The sequence below is a fragment of the Spermophilus citellus genome (assembly GCF_964194105.1).
Source record: "Spermophilus citellus genome assembly, chromosome: 6".
NCBI lineage: Eukaryota > Metazoa > Chordata > Mammalia > Rodentia > Sciuridae > Spermophilus > Spermophilus citellus.
The window spans coordinates 144,984,407-145,004,043 of NC_138187.1; the positions used below are offsets into that span (position 1 = coordinate 144,984,407).

General features: G+C 32.3%; 1 protein-coding gene across 3 annotated transcripts in view; it reads left to right on the top strand.

Annotated features, from left to right (window-relative positions):
• The window catches only part of BRINP3 (BMP/retinoic acid inducible neural specific 3), a gene marked incomplete at both ends in the record, with an annotated part of 359,541 nt that extends 349,681 nt beyond the window's left edge, over window positions 1-9,860 (top strand). For all 3 annotated transcript variants that reach the window (XM_081299771.1, XM_081299772.1, XM_081299773.1), the window contains one exon: window positions 8,744-9,860. In XM_081299771.1, coding sequence (XP_081155897.1) covers window positions 8,744-9,860 — 1,117 coding nt within the window. The remainder of the gene's footprint in view (window positions 1-8,743) is intronic.
• Window positions 9,861-19,637: the final 9,777 nt, after the last annotated feature.

Consider the following 19,637-nt stretch of genomic DNA (forward strand, 5'->3'; position numbering starts at 1 on the left):
TGACAAATTACAGCTTCTCCTTTAATTACTAGCTACTGTATAGGGTTTTCCTTTTATTCAAAGCCAGTGATATTGTCCCAGTTTCCCCACCTCTCCTTTTCATAAGAAAACGGCTACAAAAATAAGACTGTGGTCTGTTATTGTACAAGGTCCATTCCCACTCTCTCCACAGACTGGAAGAATTAACCCAAATCAGAGCTCAGTTGTGCTTTGTCTCAGGCAGCTCAGATAAATCCTTCAATTACATTATTTAAAAATTTTCTTCACCTAATATAAAAGTAAGTGCTAACTATTCATTGTATGAAGTCATCTGGAAGTATTTTCTGATGGATAGCTAAACCACTTTTATTCGATTATAGAAATTCTTCTCTTTCTTATCCCTCAAATACATATAAACACAAAAACTTATATTTTTTGCCTTACTTTTTTGAAATGTCAGCTTGTCATACATTATATATGTGGTTCTATTTCTAGGTTTTGCATTCAATTTTGTGGTTTGAGGATGTTTTGTTTTATTTTTAATTTGCTTTTGGTTTTATCCACATGTTGATATATCAAGGCTATATACCTAGTAGGGCATGTATCTATCCTTTCATTTTTTAAAAATGTTATTTATTTCTTTTTAATGAATTTTTACTTTTATTTTTCATTTACTATCCCATTTAATATTCAATTTACTATATTCCTTAGAAAGTTTAGAATCAGACTTTTAGATTTTGAAAAATAAATATGTATTGAAATGAACAATTCTTGATTGTGACAACTGATACACCCACATACCATGACCATAATCAAGATAGGAACATTTCATTACCCCAGGAGTTTGCTCATGATCAATTACAACATTCATCCCCACAGGCAATATACTTTCCACCATAGGTTTACATTTTGCATCTTCATCAGCTTCATAAAAATAGTTTTATACAGTTCATACCCTTTTGTATCTTGTTCTTGTTTTTGATATTCACCTACATTTTTATTTGTGTCAGTAATTCATTCTTTAAATGCAGAACAATCTATGAAGGATGAAATAAAATAACTTCTTCATGAGTAATATTGAAAGAATCCTAGATTTTATTGTTTATATTTTCAAATTTAGATCCATAATGCACAGCACCTTATGGAGGCTGAGAAGACTGTAACAAAGAGCCTTATCAGTTACATAAATAGACACTGTTATTAACTGGTTTACATATTTTATGATTGTAAACTTGTGAAGTAAACATATACCGTTTTCCTCACAGGCTGTATAATGTGAGATGAGATGATTTGATATTATATATTATTTGACATTATTTGCATTTGTGTCAATATTTCTCATTTACACTGACTGTTTTTACACATCACAGCCTGAAATTACACATCAGAATAATTTTTAAACTTTTTTATCTTAATATTTAAAGTGATGTAGTGCAAAATACTCCAATATGATGATATTTGGAAGAGAACTAAAGGTGAACTCTAATTGAAGATATTTGGGGAACATTTTATGTGCTTACAGTAAAATAATTGGTTTATGTTTATGTGCCTTTCATATCTGAAACTGAATGTCCATCTGTTTAGTTCATACTCCTTACAATAAGGAGAAGACATATCTAATTGGTTTGTCTTGAACTATATTTTTAAATGCATTTTTAGAAGCAAGATTTTTCTATGAACACCATTCTACCAAATGAATTAATGAATTATTTGGAATGTGTGTTTACAATGATAAGAAGCTGTGATTCTGGATAATACATACCAGGAATATATTTTATGTTCTGGAACTTACTAGCTCTTTGATCTGGGGCAATTTATTTTGTAATTATTTTCTGACTTATGACATTATCTATAAATTGGGGTAATAGGCACCCTTATATCAAGGAGTAGTGAGAGAGTGTGAGGATATAATGAAATAATGCTTGTAATATTACTGCGCATTTGAAAAAGCTCAATTAAAACGTGTGCAACTGTGTGTGTGTGTGTGTGTGTGTGTGTGTGTGTGTGTGTTTATGTTTGCACTTACCTGGGAGACTCACAGTCCAGGGTACTTTTAAAGAGAATGATTTTTTCTCTCATGGGTGTAAAATTATTTACAAGAGTGGAACTGTACTGTGTCAAGAGTGTCAACATGAGGCCCAGATAAGATGGCCAGAGAAGCAGAGTCAGAGAAGGGAGAGTGACAGAGTATTACTTGGTTTTATCTGTTGGTGACTGAGCTAATAATAAGCTTATGATTGTTTAAATGGCTATGGTTGCTTAATCCCCCAAATTTATATTTAGTTTAAAGTATTAGAGTCTGAGAAGAACAAATCTATGAAAGCTAAAATGAAATGGCCAACTCAAAAGAATAATCCTTTACTTCAAAAAGACTGAATTTATATTGTTTATGTTTAAAAATTTGGAAGCACAGATTTGGAAAGCAATAAAGGATTAGAAGGTTGGAATAAGGGGCCTTTGAAATATGATTATTAGTGCTCAGAGAGGATTTAACTGTGAGATGAAGTAATTGTTTTGTATCAACATATGTTCTAATACTTTGGTGCAAACAGCATCTAGAATATACATTCTGGATTTGAAAAATATTGTTTTTGCAGATACAGGAGTCCTTCAAAACTATCACAAAGAGGCCACACTTGTACTTTTAAATAGTCTCAATCAGGTTATCAACATGGTGTCTATTTTGATAAAGGTGAAATGCAAGGACAGGATGTAATATCATGTATACACACATGAGTTCTTGAAGAGAAAATGAAATGCTTCATCCTCTGGGAAGAAAAATCCGTTATAAAAAAGAAATTGTCTACAATGACAGTTCTTTAAGAGATGACAGGAGCAATAACATTGATAATAATAAGAATTTACATTTATTTCCCGTTTATTCTGTGCATAGGCACTGTTTTAAGTGCTTTACTTGCAATTGTGCCTTAATTTTTAAAACAGCCTTGTGAGATATTTTATTCCCACTTTTCAGATGAGATAAATGAAACAAGATTTAAAGTTAACACTTTGGCTCCTGAGAAAATTGTTGACAGCATGTATACCCTAGTATGGTTCAAAAATCTAACCATTATATCACAAATAGAAGTTATTTTATTTTAAATGTTGTCATGCTATGAAAATAAATGTATATTTTCCCTGAGGTCATTTCTTAAGTGCTTTTCTTCTCTATCTAGTGGAACAACACTTTCAACACTTTTAAAAAATAATATTTAAAAAAGTTTTTAAATAATATTTTTTTAATTTTTAAAAAATAATATTTACATTGGCTTCTTTGAGTTTGTCTTTAGTGCTTAAGAGATATGTCACTGAATCATTAAAACTTATGAGAATCAGTGGTTTTCACATTTTAAACTGGGTTTCACATTTTTAAACTCCTTTGAGAACTTTTTAAATAAAATGAATACAGAGTGTCTGGCCCACAGAATGATGTGCACTAGATGATAAATTAATGCTACTGGAAAGTATCAGAATTTGTTTTTTTTTAAGCCAGGCTTTAGTGTTTGCTTTATTTTTCTTGTGTGTGTATATACCAAAAGTTTTCAGTGTAAAGTTTGCAAATTTTATTGTACATAGTGGCTACAGACTCCAATGCATGTAAATTAAGAGTAGAACACTGCGGTCTCCTTCTCTACAGAAATTTCAACTTTACTTTCTCTGAACAAGTTGTTCCATTTTAATGTCTACATGGTATTGAAGGATAGCCAACTGGCAGCTTTTGGGTTGTTACATACATAGGAACCGTGTAATATCTCTGTGTACATAGCTTTTATCTAGAGCTGTGCATTTTAACAAGACATTCCTGGTCCTAGAAATTCTTCAGATATATCTGGGGTAGTGCACAGAAATCTGATTCAATACTCACACCTGACATATTAAACTAAAAGTATAAGACTATATCATGATATTCTTAATAACAGAAAAATTTTAAGACAAGCATTTCATGCATATTGTTTCATAAGAAACAGCAACCAACTGTGAGATTCATAGATTTATGTTCTGTGACTTGAATTTGGGTGTCCTACAGTGGTCCATGTGTTAGAAGGTTGGTTCCTAGGCTATTGAAAGATGGTGTGGACCTTTAAGTGATGGGGTCTAATGGGGGGTCCTTTCATCATTAGGGCTGTTGCCCTTGAAAAGGATTACAGTATTTTCTCATGGACTCTCTTAGTTCTCTCAAGAGTTTTTATATAAGGAACAAGCCTGTACTCACCCAGATCTCTCTGCTTCCTGATTTGAAACATAATGCTTTTGCAATGGGGTCCTTACCCAAGCCTGCACTATGCTGCTTAGACTTTGAGTCTCCAAACTTTTGAGCTAAATAAACCTTTTTACTTCATAGAGTTAGGCTGTGCCGGGTGTTTTCCTATAACATCAAATAGTGGATAATACAATATGTTACATCTTTGCATACTACCATCATATCAAGTGAACTCACAGATAAACACATCAAGCCCTTTTGTGTGTGTGTGTGTGTGGGTGTGGGTGTGGGTGTGTGCGTGCATGCGTATGTGTGTATTCCCCCCCACCCAGTGTTATGCAGAATCAAAATTTGAACCTACATTTGTCTGAACTCCAAAAGATTTGCTGAAGGTTAAAGAGACTTAAGTACTTGTCCAGTTCAGAGGATATGGTATTGGCTTTGGGAATAAGGCATGCAGACTCTCCCAGTCTAATACTTTTTTGATGCTTACAAAATATGTATCACATAGAGAAGAGCAGATTTTATAACACATAGAGACTATTATAAGTTAAACAGAGACACTGGGACTACCAACTCCTCTAACTTCTCAAAATAATATGCAACATGATTCCTTGATGATTTAAATGCTATTGACATTTTAGCTAATGATTTTTCCAAATTAATTTTAGATTAACTCAGGAAAGTGTTTTCCTTCTTTGTAATTATAGCCCCTAAAATGCTTTCAAGAAATTATTTACAAAATGCAAACTCTCTTCCTAATAGGTAAGGGATTTCTTTAACCTTTCATTGGTCCGTAGCATGTATCATATCAATTGCTTTTCTTTAAGTCTTGAATTATTCTGATTTTTTCTTCTGTTATTCCATAATGCATATTTCGTTAACCATAATGTTTTTCTCCCTCTCATAAACTTACTCCCTCTTTTTCTCCCTTTTCCCTTCCCTTACTCCTTCCTTTATTTTATGAAGTGCTGTTAAGTAAATGTCTAGAACAATGCCACATGTTCAATAAAAAGCAAGCAAACAAAAATACCTGCCTGTCCTCATTCACTTTACAGTTTATCATTCAGAACTGCATTCTCAATTTTTAGCCCTAGTAGATCTTCAACAATCTGTCTGAATCAAGGTGGACACCCGACACACATGCACAAACCACACACGTACAAATGAGCACATGCACATACCATACACATGTATTTATGTGCATGACATCCACAAGATATGCATGCATGGGTCACACATGTGCATGCAGATCATGCACAGACACATACATATCACACACATGATATATGTATATGCCAATAAAATGCAATGTTATTTATTTGTTTTAATATTAAACAGTTAATGGAAATTGAAAAAAATACAACCTAACTGAAAATTTTGAAGACTTTTCTCTCCAAAAACCTTTAAAGTTACAAAATAAAATAAGAATAGCTAAATTTGACTTTGTAGAGGAAAAAAATTAACTATGTGAACTTTGGGTAAGTGAAAAATCCATTATACAATCTTGACACTTGCTTATCAATATTTTTGACTACTGCTTGCACTAAGATTTTACCAAGAATGAAGAAAAGACAGATTATTGATTTTTTTTTCTTGAACAATCTATTCCTACATTGTGAAATACAGTAAAATGGTCAAAAGATAAGTAGTAAGGGGAAAAGGACAAGAAGCAGCAAGAAAATCTGCATGCCAACTTTTCCATTCTGGGGTGCCAGGGTTTGACTGTGTGCTGAGTAATCAGTATTCATAGGTGATAGGCTGAAACCCAAGAAGCTGAATCATATTCCTGCATTAATGCATCTGTGGAAACGTAGAAGGGATTGAAAAAGACTAAAGGCTGGAAAAATCATTGCTTTTCTAAAATGTCCACACCATTCTTTCCACCGTGTCCTAGTTTTGTGAGTGCTGCCTTTAGCCTTAGGTCTATTTATTTCATTTTTTGTTTTGTCCTTATGATTTCAAAACATGATTAGAGCTTACAGTGAGAGATGAGTTGGCTCAGAGAATTTTATGCTTTGGTTTCAGGGAAGAAAATATAATTTTCAATCTAGATGGGATATATATTTTATATACTTTATATTAGACAGAAATACAACTAGAGATGAAGCAAAAAGAAGGAGAGTGGGAGGAAAACCAAAAGGAAGTTAGGAAGGAAAAAATGGGTAGGAAGGAAGGAGAAGAAATTGATTGAGAAAGAGAATGAAATGGAATAAACAAGCCAGTAAATATAGGTTATAAATCAGTGATATGAATTTCTGTATTCTGAGTCTGAATACAGAAATCATTAATCAAGCTGCTTCATAAACTAAAAGCAGGAAGTTTCTCATACATATATTCTGGGGTGAAAAATAAGGAATCACAGTAAGAGTAGCAGAGATACTTATAAATACACATATGGCTCAAAAAGTACCAGAAAGTCTCTAATATTTGTTATTCCATAACCTTGCCCATACTCCTGGGAGAGGTTTTTAGAGAACTTATTTTAAAAGTATGTAGAGAAACTTAGGAATTAATTGTTTTATTCCACTTTTTCCTGCTAAAATAGAATACCCCAATCTGGTAAAACGTAATGAACAGGAATTTATTGACTAACAGTTCTGGAAGCAGAGAAGCCTAAGATCCAGGGGCCAGCATCTAGTGAGGTCATTGAATAGCAGAAGTCAAAGAGACTGTGAGAGAGAGCTAAAGCTAAATAGGGGGATGAACTTGTCCCATTATAAGAAAATTACTCCAATAACAACGGCATTAATTCAGTCATGAGGATGGCAGTCCCATGACCCAAACACCTCCAGTTAGGTCCCAAGTTCCAATATTGCACATTGGGGATCATATTTCCAACATAACAATTTTGGGGAACATGTTCAAAACATAGAGTGAATCAAACTGATTTAGGAAGTCAGTGATTTTCAGTGTGAGAAATAAAGAAGAGGTTTTTTAATGTCCTGTTCTTTCCTTCTTGGACTACAAGATGAAATTGCATTCTTAGAAGTTAAGCAAAGATGAATTTTGTATATATTTCCTAGTGCAAATATCAAAGCATAGGTTGTATAACTCTACTACCTGCAACTTGGAAGCCAGGACTTCACTACTATATTAAATGATCTGTTTAAAGCTTAAATTTCATTTAAAATTATACTCATTGAACACGATTTTTTAATTCCATGCATTTTATGCAATATTTAGTAAATATTAACAGCCTATTATCTGGCACTCTAGTGTGTGCTTGAAATGTAGCTAAAGAAAACATAAGGGTTCTGGTAAATTGGGTATTATATTTAATGAGAGAAACAGTATAAAGAGGTAAGTACAGAATAATATAAGATTGCAAGTGGAAAAAGACACTATGAAGTAAAATAAGTATATGGTATGGAGAGAATAAAGGATAAATTATTTGAGAAAACAGAGAAGCACTTACATTTAAAAATGTGTTGGACATTTCAAGAGGATGATGGGCAGAGATCCAAATTTCATATAACATAAATACCTGTCTTGAATATCATTAATTGTTTTTAAAGATTGAATAAATAGATTAAACCTGTTTTAACAGCATTATATAGAAATTATTTAAAACAGTAGTGATATAATAAATTTTAAAGATCTGAGTGCATTATATCTATACTAACTACTATACTAAATACTAACACCAGAAATGCATAATACCAAAAATATAATCAATTTTTGCTTTTCTACTATGAAACAGACAGTGCATACAATTCTAAATACATTCGTACAATTTGAATCTGACTTATCTGTCACAAATATTCAAAGTGGAAGACATTACTATTTGCATTTCTCACATGAGAGAACTGTATTTAGTACAGTTCATGCAACCTTTCCCATAATCATTAAGCTAGTATGAAAAAGCAACATAGTAAAAACAAGGAATTATCTGATTACAAGGCCACCACTTTTCCTTCACTATTTTACTGAGATCTTCAATAAGCCAAAAGAGTTTGAATAATTCAGTAAAATAGGGAAAGTGAGATGTTAAATTGGCTTCCTGATTAGCCTGATAGGAAAAAAAATGTTAATGACTAAAATCAAACACATTAAACTAACATGCTTTTCCCTTATTAGAAGAGCTTGTTGCTTTTAATGAGATATTTTCAACTATTTTCTTGAGCAGCCTGTAAGAGTAAAATCAAAGATGTTTTAATAATATTTTCCCTCTCAGGGCACTTGTTCTTTCAATGTTGGTAAAACTCTAGGATCTAAGTATGTTGATTGACAATTTAAAGTTGTTTATGTTTCTTCTCTTTTATTTTATATCCATGCTTCCTGCAACATTTGCTTTATGAAAATAAGAATGAATGAGTGAACAACGGTTATTTATATGCTCTAATTTTGCTATAGATATTTTATGATAACACTACTTTTATTTCCTGCTGTTGGTTATCATTTCAAAACAATGTTCAACCTATTGTACTTACAATCACCTTCCAAGTACACTGAGATGCGGTATAATCTCCTCAGAAGTCATGTCATGTTTAAAATGCACACACACACACACACACACACACATTTGTATTTATGTAGATTCCTTTTGTTTTGTATTTCTAGAACCTCAACCTACTGGCTTACTCGCATCCAGTCTTTTCTCTACTGCAATGAGAATGGCCTCCTGGGCAGCTTTTCAGAAGAGACGCACTCCTGCACATGTCCAAACGACCAGGTTGTCTGCACTTCATTCCTGCCCTGCACTGTGGGCGACGCCTCGGCCTGCCTGACCTGTGCACCTGACAACCGCACCCGCTGTGGCACCTGCAATACTGGTTACATGCTGAGCCAGGGGCTCTGCAAGCCTGAAGTCGCAGAGTCTACAGATCACTATATTGGCTTTGAGACTGACCTGCAAGACCTTGAGATGAAATACTTGTTGCAAAAGACAGACAGACGAATAGAAGTCCATGCCATTTTTATCAGCAATGACATGCGCCTCAACAGCTGGTTTGACCCCTCCTGGCGGAAACGGATGCTCCTCACCTTGAAGAGTAACAAATACAAGTCAAGCCTGGTGCACATGATCTTGGGTCTCTCTTTACAGATTTGCCTAACTAAAAACAGCACCTTGGAGCCAGTGTTGGCTGTTTACATCAATCCTTTTGGAGGCAGCCACTCAGAGAGCTGGTTTATGCCTGTGAATGAAAACAACTTTCCAGACTGGGAGCGGACTAAGTTGGACCTCCCTCTGCAGTGTTATAACTGGACACTGACTCTGGGGAACAAATGGAAGACATTTTTTGAGACAGTACACATCTACCTGAGGAGTCGCATCAAGTCAAATGGCCCCAATGGCAATGAGAGCATTTACTATGAACCTTTGGAGTTTATTGATCCTTCCCGGAACCTGGGCTACATGAAAATCAACAACATCCAAGTGTTTGGCTACAGCATGCACTTCGACCCTGAAGCAATTCGGGACCTGATTTTGCAGCTGGACTACCCCTATACTCAGGGATCCCAGGACTCAGCACTTTTGCAACTACTAGAGATAAGAGACCGTGTAAATAAACTCTCCCCACCTGGTCAGCGTCGTCTAGATCTTTTCTCTTGCTTGCTTCGTCATAGACTCAAGCTGTCTACTAGTGAGGTGGTGAGGATCCAATCTGCTCTGCAGGCGTTTAATGCCAAATTGCCAAACACAATGGATTATGACACGACCAAATTATGTAGTTAACCATAAATGTCAAGCACAACCCAAAATCTTGAAGGAGTTTTTACAGTGCTTTTGTGGAACAGTTTATGTTTGGAAGAGTAAATTTAAATTGTCTTTTCAATATCTGTCTTATATCAGTCAATAACATTGGATGGCAATTTACACACATGAACTTGCTGACAATGAATATATTATACTGCAGTTTTGGTTTATGAATGAAATAAATACTGACCAGTCTAGAAGACATTCTACTTTTTACAATAAATTTCATTTGTAATTTTATATGTTCCGTGGCAATGCTTTTGTGCATTACATCCTCTAGAGGGAACATAAAAAGACACCAATAAAATTTTGTAGCTGAACAGTTATTAAAAAGAAGTGCTGTGGGATTCCTTTTTTCCATGAAATGAGTTCTATTTTGATATAGTTTGTTAGAACCTGGGGAGAATTCACCAAGATTTTTTAATGGAAACATTTGAAGGTCCCTTGCAATTAACTTTATGGAAAACCCAACTCGGTAGAATGCTTAGTATTCAGTTGTTATTTTATGGGTCATAGCATAATGGCAGTGATATGTTTACTACCTGCGTTGAGAAACCAATCCTAGAGACACCATTATTATCAAAATAGTCAAATAAACTAATTCCCAAGCAAATATCAAACCATTTAGGCAAACATAGAGGAAAAGCAGTGTGATTCTAAGACACATCACGGAGAAAGTAAACCCTTAATTTCCTTAGCAACTTGCTTTATCGTTTTTTCTTTATATTCTGATAAACAATAATCAGCATACTCTGCACAATCATTTTCATTTCAAGTACTGAAAAGCTACTTTCCAGCACTTTACCAACATCAATAAAATAGCACTTCTTGAATTCTCAAATTGTAATGTAACGGTGTAAAATAAATGCCCAAATAACTAGTTCAAATGTAAATAGACATTTTTTTTTCCTCACAGAAAAGCTACTGTTACAAAAAGATACTTTGAGAAGAAAACCCCTTCATTAGAAAATGAATTTTAATTCATATTTTTGGTCTGAAAGTTACAATGAGTTTTTATATTATTTGCAATGTAATGTTTGATATATAATTATTTTGTTTTATAGAGTTAAATTTCATTTTTTCTTAGGTACATGGCTGCTTCGGTAAAATGTGTTTATGCCATTTATCACTCAATTATTTCTAGATAATTTATAAACGTGTTCTTATTTAACAAATGCACTGTCTAGGTTCAGGTCATGAAGGCATTTCTTAGGGCACAAAAGGAACTCATGACATGGATGAAAAAAGAAATGACGACTAATAAAAATGCCACAGACCTTCTGGATTCTTGTGCTATTTGTTTCCAATTCCAAAACACCTTAAAAAATAAACCAGCAGTTCAGACAACAAACTTATCCAATCTGTCATGAGCAAAGCATCATTTTCCCACCTAATATCTGAGCAGCTGAATTTCTTAATTTAGTTGCTTAATTTTTGTTTTTAGTGTACTTCCTGTCCTAGTAGTAATTTGATAGAAATTTCATATAATTACTTGACACTCACCACCTTTCTGGTATCATCACAAAAACTCTCTTCATTTCATGCTGAAGACAACTTCAAGTTAGGAACAATTATTTTCATTTTCCTGATGGAGAAAAGCAAAGAATCAGAATAGTTTGTCAAATTTCCTAAGATCACACACCAAGAAGTTGAAAGATAAGTTTCCAAAACAGATATTTCTGGAATGAATCTGTCTGTCCTTTTCTCATTTACACCACTGAACTTTAAATGAACAATCTTACTTATTTAATTTCATTACATGTCAAACTTTTAGTGAAACAAGAATCACCTAATAAATTGAGCTCTAAATCATTTACTATTGTAAAATACACACACTTATACTCTACTTAAAAATAAAATAAGCATTTATCAACAGATAATCATCCACAGAATGACCAAGCTTATCAATCATAGACAATATGCTTGAAATGACTTTGGCTATAAAAGTCAAGAGTTGTCTTTAGGACCTTTCCCAGAAGAGTTTTGCAGCTGTCTATAGTCTCTGATACCCAGAAACCATCTGAGCAAGATGTACAATTGCCAAAGGACTCTGAAAAGCAATATTTCATTGTCCTTAACAAAAATTGTTAGCAATGCTACTTTCATTTCGAAGCTCACTCTACCCTGGACTGTATATAAGAAAGAAAAAGCAACCAGCACAGGTAAGAAAGGGGTAAACCAGGGTTTTATCTTGGGGCTTATTGTGTCTAGCAAGTGTTGGCACAAAGGTCATATAGTGAGAGATGAAATTATGTTATATCCAACTCTCCTGGTAGAACTCTGCCAATGAGTCTTTCATATCTCTGAGACGAGATTCCCCTGAAAGACAAGAGGAAATATGAACGCCTTTCTTTGAATGCTGCATCTAAGATAACATGAATACAATGCATGTTGACATACCAAGAAAACTCTAAAATGAAATAAAGATTTAAAGGAGAAATGATCAACACATGAACATTATTTTAAGGTTTCTATTTTTTGCATATTATACTCAGTAATGTTCAGTAAGCAATAAACAAAATAATCCAAAATAATACAACTTGTATCTATCAACATATGGAATAATGAGACCCATAAACATTTATTCTTCCCAAATAGGTCTAAATGCACAAGCATGGTAGTGCATTTTTGTTTAGTAATTTAAGAACTTCAATGAAAATTACCTTACTGTCACAATCTTATTTAAATACGAAATCATCTTTTTAAATAAGGAGGTTGACTTTTTTTAATTATTGACTTCTACATATCCTATTAATGTCTCTAAATTTATCTTGAACTTAATAAAGTCAATAGAACTTGAAGTTCTGAAGATCAAAAATGTATTGAGAATACTTTTTCTCCAGGAACATCTTGTACTGCTCCACCTATTTTGATGACCCTCAGAGTTTGGGCATACATTGCTATATCTGTAGATTCAAGTTGAATTTTAGCAAGTTAAATCAGAATCCAAATATTCACAGTAAGTAAAAAAAAAAGCTAAAATAACTGTTATAACAGTTTGTTCTTCTGCTTTTAAATACATCTCATCACAGGTTGCTGATGATCCATTTTCTCCCTGGACCCCAACCTATGCTTTCATTTGCATGTGAAAACTATCTTGGAAGTAACCAGGGCTGTGCACAACCTGTACACATCATACACAATCTTTTTCTAAAAACAAAACCCCCCTTGTCTTTTATTTTATCATTATGCATGTTGAAAATCTTTTCATTTATAACAGACATAAATTAATTCATTTGAAGAAAATAATACATTTGAAACTTCTTGAGAATAAAATAAACTATTTAATATGGGAGTAACATAAACTATATATTGTGGGAATATAGAAATTCAGCCAAAAGCAAAATAAAAAGTTTTAGAAACCAAGTAGAAGAAACAAATTTTAAATAATAAACTTATTTAAAGATGATAAGAGGCTACAGATAGGTTTTCCAATTCACATAACAACTGAAAACAATATATTAAATGTATCAAGATTAGAGAAACTATGACAATCTTACTCTAGCTGGTGCCTGAATCATTTTATTAGAATAATAATCCTTTATCAAAATTGAGTTTTCCTTCTAGTCATAGTGTATACAGTTTAAGGTACAGATGTTAAACCATAGTTTAACATTAAGAACTATAATCTAATCAGTTGAATTTTTAAAACTTGAGAAGCTATATTGTGTCATATCTACTCATTTTACCAATAAATATTCTATTATTTTGACATTACGCTTTCTTCTCCTCAACCTACATGATAAGATTTATATTTATATTTACATTTATATTTATATTTATATTCTCATTATTTTCCTAGTCTAATAATTTCAAGAAATACAATTCAATCAACCCATAATATTCAATATTTTGTAAATGCATCTTGGTTATAATTTTTGTGCTTATTAGTAAATGAGAATTTTTACAAACATCCTCATTTCTTTGACAGGAAAGCAACAATAGTTATTTCACTAAACTGTGAATGGCTGGTGAATGAGAATATTCACATCAAATCATTTGATACTTAGGACATGACAGCTGAGTATGATAATTATTATAAGCAAATGAAATTCAAACTAAAGCAAAAATCCCATACTTGAAATTACCTCATATGCTGGCAATCAAACCAATTGATGACTACCACAGGATTCTGTCTGGTGATTATGTGACATAGTTATCACATAATAACATAATAGTGCATGTTATTTGATTGATCAAAGGTCTCTGTCATATTGAACATGAGCAGGACACTGCCCTGATGGCATAGTGAGTACCAGAATTCTGTGTGGTAGTGATCCCATCACAGGTTGCTGATTCCTTTCTCCAATTTCAATAAGCACGATTATGGACTTTTTAAAAAAAAAAAAGAACAGGATCTTCTAAAGTGAAAGATTAATAAATAGGGGGAAAATGGAGTACACAAAAAGGATCTGTAGCACTAACAGAAGACATAACACTCAAAACGACAATAAGGTCTAGCAAATTGCTTAGGGCCTTGCTAAGTTTCTGAGACTGGTTTTGGATTTGCAATCCTCCTGGGGTTATAGGTGTGTACCATTGAGCCTGGCTGTAGTATACATTTTTGAAGTATTATTGTCATTTTGAGACCTTATCCAAAATTAAAAAATAAATAAATAAAAATAAAAAGGACTGGAGATGTAATTAAATGGTAAAGCGATCCTGGGTTTAGTCCCTGATGCCAAAAACAAAACAAAACAAAAAAACATCTATACAACAGAAAACTGAAATAAATTTCATCATTTTACACAGAATTTTTAGAACACATCTCCTACATTCTTGAATTTGAAATAATATTTTGTTAGCTTTTTTCACAACAGATTCTTGAAAACATTAATTTCAAATAATTTAAATAAGGAAAACAAGCAAAAGCAATTCTTTAGATATATCAATGTACTATAAATTTATGCATATTATATACTTGAATAGAAAATTTTTATAATAACAAACAAAATATTACATCCATTTTTCTACTACAGTTGGATATGTCTGCCATTGTAAATTGGAAACCGTTAATAAAAAGAAGAAATCATGAACTAAAGAACAATGAGCTTTGGGCTGGGGTTGTGGCTCAGTGGTAGAGCACTCGCCTAGCATGTGTGAGGCCCTGGTTCCATCCTCAGCACCAAATAAAAAAAAGTAAAATAAAGGTATTGTGTCAATCTACAATTAAAAAAAAAAGCACACAAGATTAACACAATACCTCAAAATATAATAATACCAAACTAAATAGTTTTGAGAATAACTGTTACATCGTTTGAGGATCAATAGTGCAAATAATGTCCATTCTAACCAGAATGATTTTTAAGTTTTCTTTTAAATAAAACTCTAATAGAATCTTTTATTGTGAATAAAACACAAAAATTTTAAGTATGTTTGAAAAACCCAGTAGATAGTTTTGAACAAACAAATCAATTCAAAAATAATGCCAATTCCTGGGAACTTCCATCAATAGATATCAAAATGTTTAAGTAGGTAGTGTGAAAAATAATACAAAAATAGAGTGATACTGCTGAAAAAGATGGTGATATCATTTTAAAGGGAAAAGAGTTCATATGGACTGGGACTTTGAATTTCTACTTAAAAAAACATTAAAAATCAGATTTGTGTTTTAAAACAAAAAGAATGGGCAAATTAAATTCTAATAGCTTAAAGAGCTAACACCATCAGTAAAAAAAAAAAAAAAAATAGTATGGGTGTGAGCTGAAGAAATCCCCAGTATCACAAAATTATTTCCCAGGAAACAACTTTCCAATAGAAATATATTAGCCATTGATGCAAGCTGCATGCATAATTTTAAATTTTTAAAAATTATTTATTCATTCTAATTTGTTATATACAATGGCAGAAAGCAATTCATTTCATATTACACACATAGAGCACAATTTTTCATGTCACTGATTGTACACAAAGTATTTTCACACCATGCAAGTCTTCATACGTGTACTTAGGGTAATGATGCCTAACTCATTCCACCATCCTTCTTACCCCCTACCCCCTCTCCCGCCTCTCCCCTTACCCCTATCTAAAGTTCCTCCATTCCTCCCATGCTCCCCCTCCATCACCATTATGAGTCAGCATCCTCATATCAAAGAGAACATTTGGCCTTTTTTTTGGGGGGGGGGGATTGTCTTACTTTACTTAGCATTATATTCTCCAACTCCATTCATTTACCTGCAAATGCCATGATTTTATTCTCTCTTAATGCTGAGTAATGTTCCATTGTGTATATACACCAAAGTTTCCCTTTCTTGAAGCTACACTTTTTTAAAAGGTAGAATAACAGGAGTAATACTTTTTAATAGTTTCAAATGCAATCAATATAAAACATTAGTAATTGGATTACTTTATAAACAGTTTTAACCAAATCTTGGAAATAGGGCATGTATTTTATATTTACCTCTATCTTGATTTGAACTGGCTACAGTTAAGGCCTCAGCAGTCCCACACAGCTAGTGGATACTGTTTTGGCAGTAAGCTGTAAGGTGCATTTTTTCTTGTTTCACCTGACCAGCCTCACCTGTGAAGTGACATTTTCTGGGTTTGAGACTGTTCTGCCATCCCAATTCAATGTTATTACTTGCATTTTCTGTTTCTGTTCATACCTTTTAATTAATGTTATTACATATTTAATCATTTTTAAGACTTCATATATCCTGCATGTGTTTAGAACCTAAACTCCTGGGTTAGCAGGACTATGCTGGTTTCAACTTTATTCCCTTCCATCTTTATTCTACCCACATCTCAGTAATCTAAAGATTGTTAGCAGCCTCTGCCTTCCAATTTCTGCTTTATTTTGGGGCTGTAATAATTTCTGTTTCTTACTTGTTAGCCCTTGGTAAAAGGATAGTTGTTTACTCTGTGGGTTTCAAGTATTTATTAGGGAACTTTTTGTGGTTTTCAAACTATGGATTCTGCTGTACTGCTAGAAATCCATAATTCATCTTTTCCCTCCAATTCTCCTGGATACTTTTCTAATCCTTCCTCTACCCAGTAACCAGAGTGACCTTTGAAAATAGGATCCTTTAAAAATACAAATTTGTTACACATCCTCTAAAGAATGAGAATCTAACTTTAAATGTTAGATTATTTTCTTGTTGTAGTCCTTGTGTATTTTCTTGTCTTGTTCTTCCATTGAACTTATTTCCCAAATAAACCTATCTACATAAAACCATTTTCAGAGGAGAGACACCCATTCTTTTATGCTTCCGTACTTTTTTCTCATGCAGCATCGTGCCTGCAAATGCTCTCATATTCTTCAACCTCAATTGCCTTCCAAACATAATAGCACTAATAATAATTCTCATTCATGGGTCAAATGAAATATTACTTCAATTTGAATTTATTCTTCTTTACTTTAGTAACACCACTTTATACTTCCATTATAACAAGATCAAAGTGCTAGCAAAGCCTTCTTAATATTATATTATAACTAATGATTATGTAAATATTTCTGTTAGACTGTTAGTTCTTAGAAGGCAGAAACCATACACACACACACACACACACACACACACACACATATATATACAAACACACATATACATAGTTATATATATATGGTATATAAATTATATAATATGTAATATTATATACTATATTATATATATCATATTTTTATTAATAAATATGATTTTTGGCAAGCATGAAATTAAAGGTTTTAATACTCTAAATAATTTTGAAGTCCAATAAATGTTGGTTGATTAATAAATGACATGACACGGAAAGGTGGTTCTGAATTTAAAGATTCAATAAAAATAGCTTCAAACTATAAATATTTTAAATGTGTACATTTTTATATTACAGTAAATTTGAAATTAACATACCTAAGGGTCAACACCATAAAATAAGTTATAATTTTTTGAAATTTAAGGATCATAATTTAATGGTTTGACGTATCCACAATATGATTCCACTGCTAGAGCTTAGCATTGTTCACCTGAGATACTTTATTTTAATATTCAGTAAAGGATGATCATCCATACATCTATTTCAAATCCAGATTTAAATGTCCTTCCTTTAGGAGGCCATCCATAGTGGCCCTCCCCCCAAAAAAAAGTGAGGATGGGAAATGAGCAACTCTCCAGAAATGCACTTTCACAGGATTCATATAGCATAGTCAAGGTATTTCATTTTCTCAGAAAACATTTTAGGTTAAACCACAATTACCATAATAGTTATTAAGCATTATTTTATGTCTTTTTAAAAAGCAAGTGGTTGGGATTGGTATTTACTATTTTCTGTTTTAGTATCCTCGGATAAAAGACAGACATGGTGTGTAAAGATTTTAACAAACACACAAGCATATTTTAATTTTTTAAAAATAAAATTTCACAATTAAAAAGGACTCAAAATTTTGAGTATTTATATGATGAATATATATAGTTACAGATGACATCAAAGCATATTTTTGTTAAAAAATATTTTAAACCTAAGACTAATAAAAATGGTGTACTCAGGGCAGGGGTTGTGGCTCAGAGGTAGAGCACTCACCTAGCATGCAGGAGGCACTGGGTTTGATGCCCAGCACCACGTAAAAATAAAATGAAGATATTGTGTCCACCTAGAAATAAAAAATAAATATTTTAAAAAATGTCATGCTCAAATATTTAAGTGCAGAAAATTTTAGTTGCAATATGTGTGAGTTAAATTTTAAAACATAAAAATTGTTTTACTTATGGTTTAGAGAAGTGTTTGAAATGTCTTACCTCAGTTATGTCAATGAAAATCCCATGATCATTCTGAATTAAAGAAATCAACTCTAGTAGGCTGTGTGGTATTGTTTCACTTGTGCAGAAAAAAATCTAGTAAGAACATAATTTATAAAATACATATATATTGAATAATGTCTACTATATAATTGATTTTTATTTTCTCTGTACCACTCCCCCAAAATTTCCAGAGTAGTCTATTATCCTTTGTGCCAAACACACAATTTAGTAAATGTTTCTTTCTAATAAATTTTTTCTCATCAATTTGCATTATATGCAATCATTATTTTCTTTGGAAACTACATGAAGTATACTAATAAAAAAACTCATTCAGTTTTACCAAAAAATGAAAACTTATGAGGCAGTAGAGAAGCAAAAAAAAAAAAAAAAAAAAAAAGATTATACAGTGATGGCCCACAAAATAAATAAAAAATTTGTTATTGGTTTATATGAGAGTGGGTTAACAAATGAAAACAGATAAAAAATATTATTATAAATTTCTACTCTCCAGTTTGTCTAAGTACCATCTGTAAATATTATTTTCCCTAGAAAAATATCATAACAAATTTTGATTATATATATTCAGTTTAAAATTAAAACATTTATTTTCTTGAATTTAACAATAAACGCTAACATCTATTCCTTATTACAAAAAATAATTTAATTTTTAATTTTAACATATCTTTATAGAACATTGAAGTCCTGTTCACTCACTATCCAGAATTTTGGTAACTATTTATTTTTTTTGTTCCTTCTAAGTCCTTCCATTTTTATAAGGATTTGCCCAATAATTTCTTCATTTATCCAATGAACATTTGCAATGTTTTAAAGAATATGTTGGGCACTGGATGTACAAAGAATTTTTAATGCAATTACTGCTCTTGAGGATCTCAGTATGGTTAAGAAAAAAAGTAAGAAAGAAAATTAAAAAATGAGCTGGAGGACTTATTCTCTTTTACTTTGGTATCTATAATGAAAGAATTAATGAAATTTTATCAATAAGATTTGGCCATAAGTCAGAAATTTTTTATTCTGTGCTTTGATT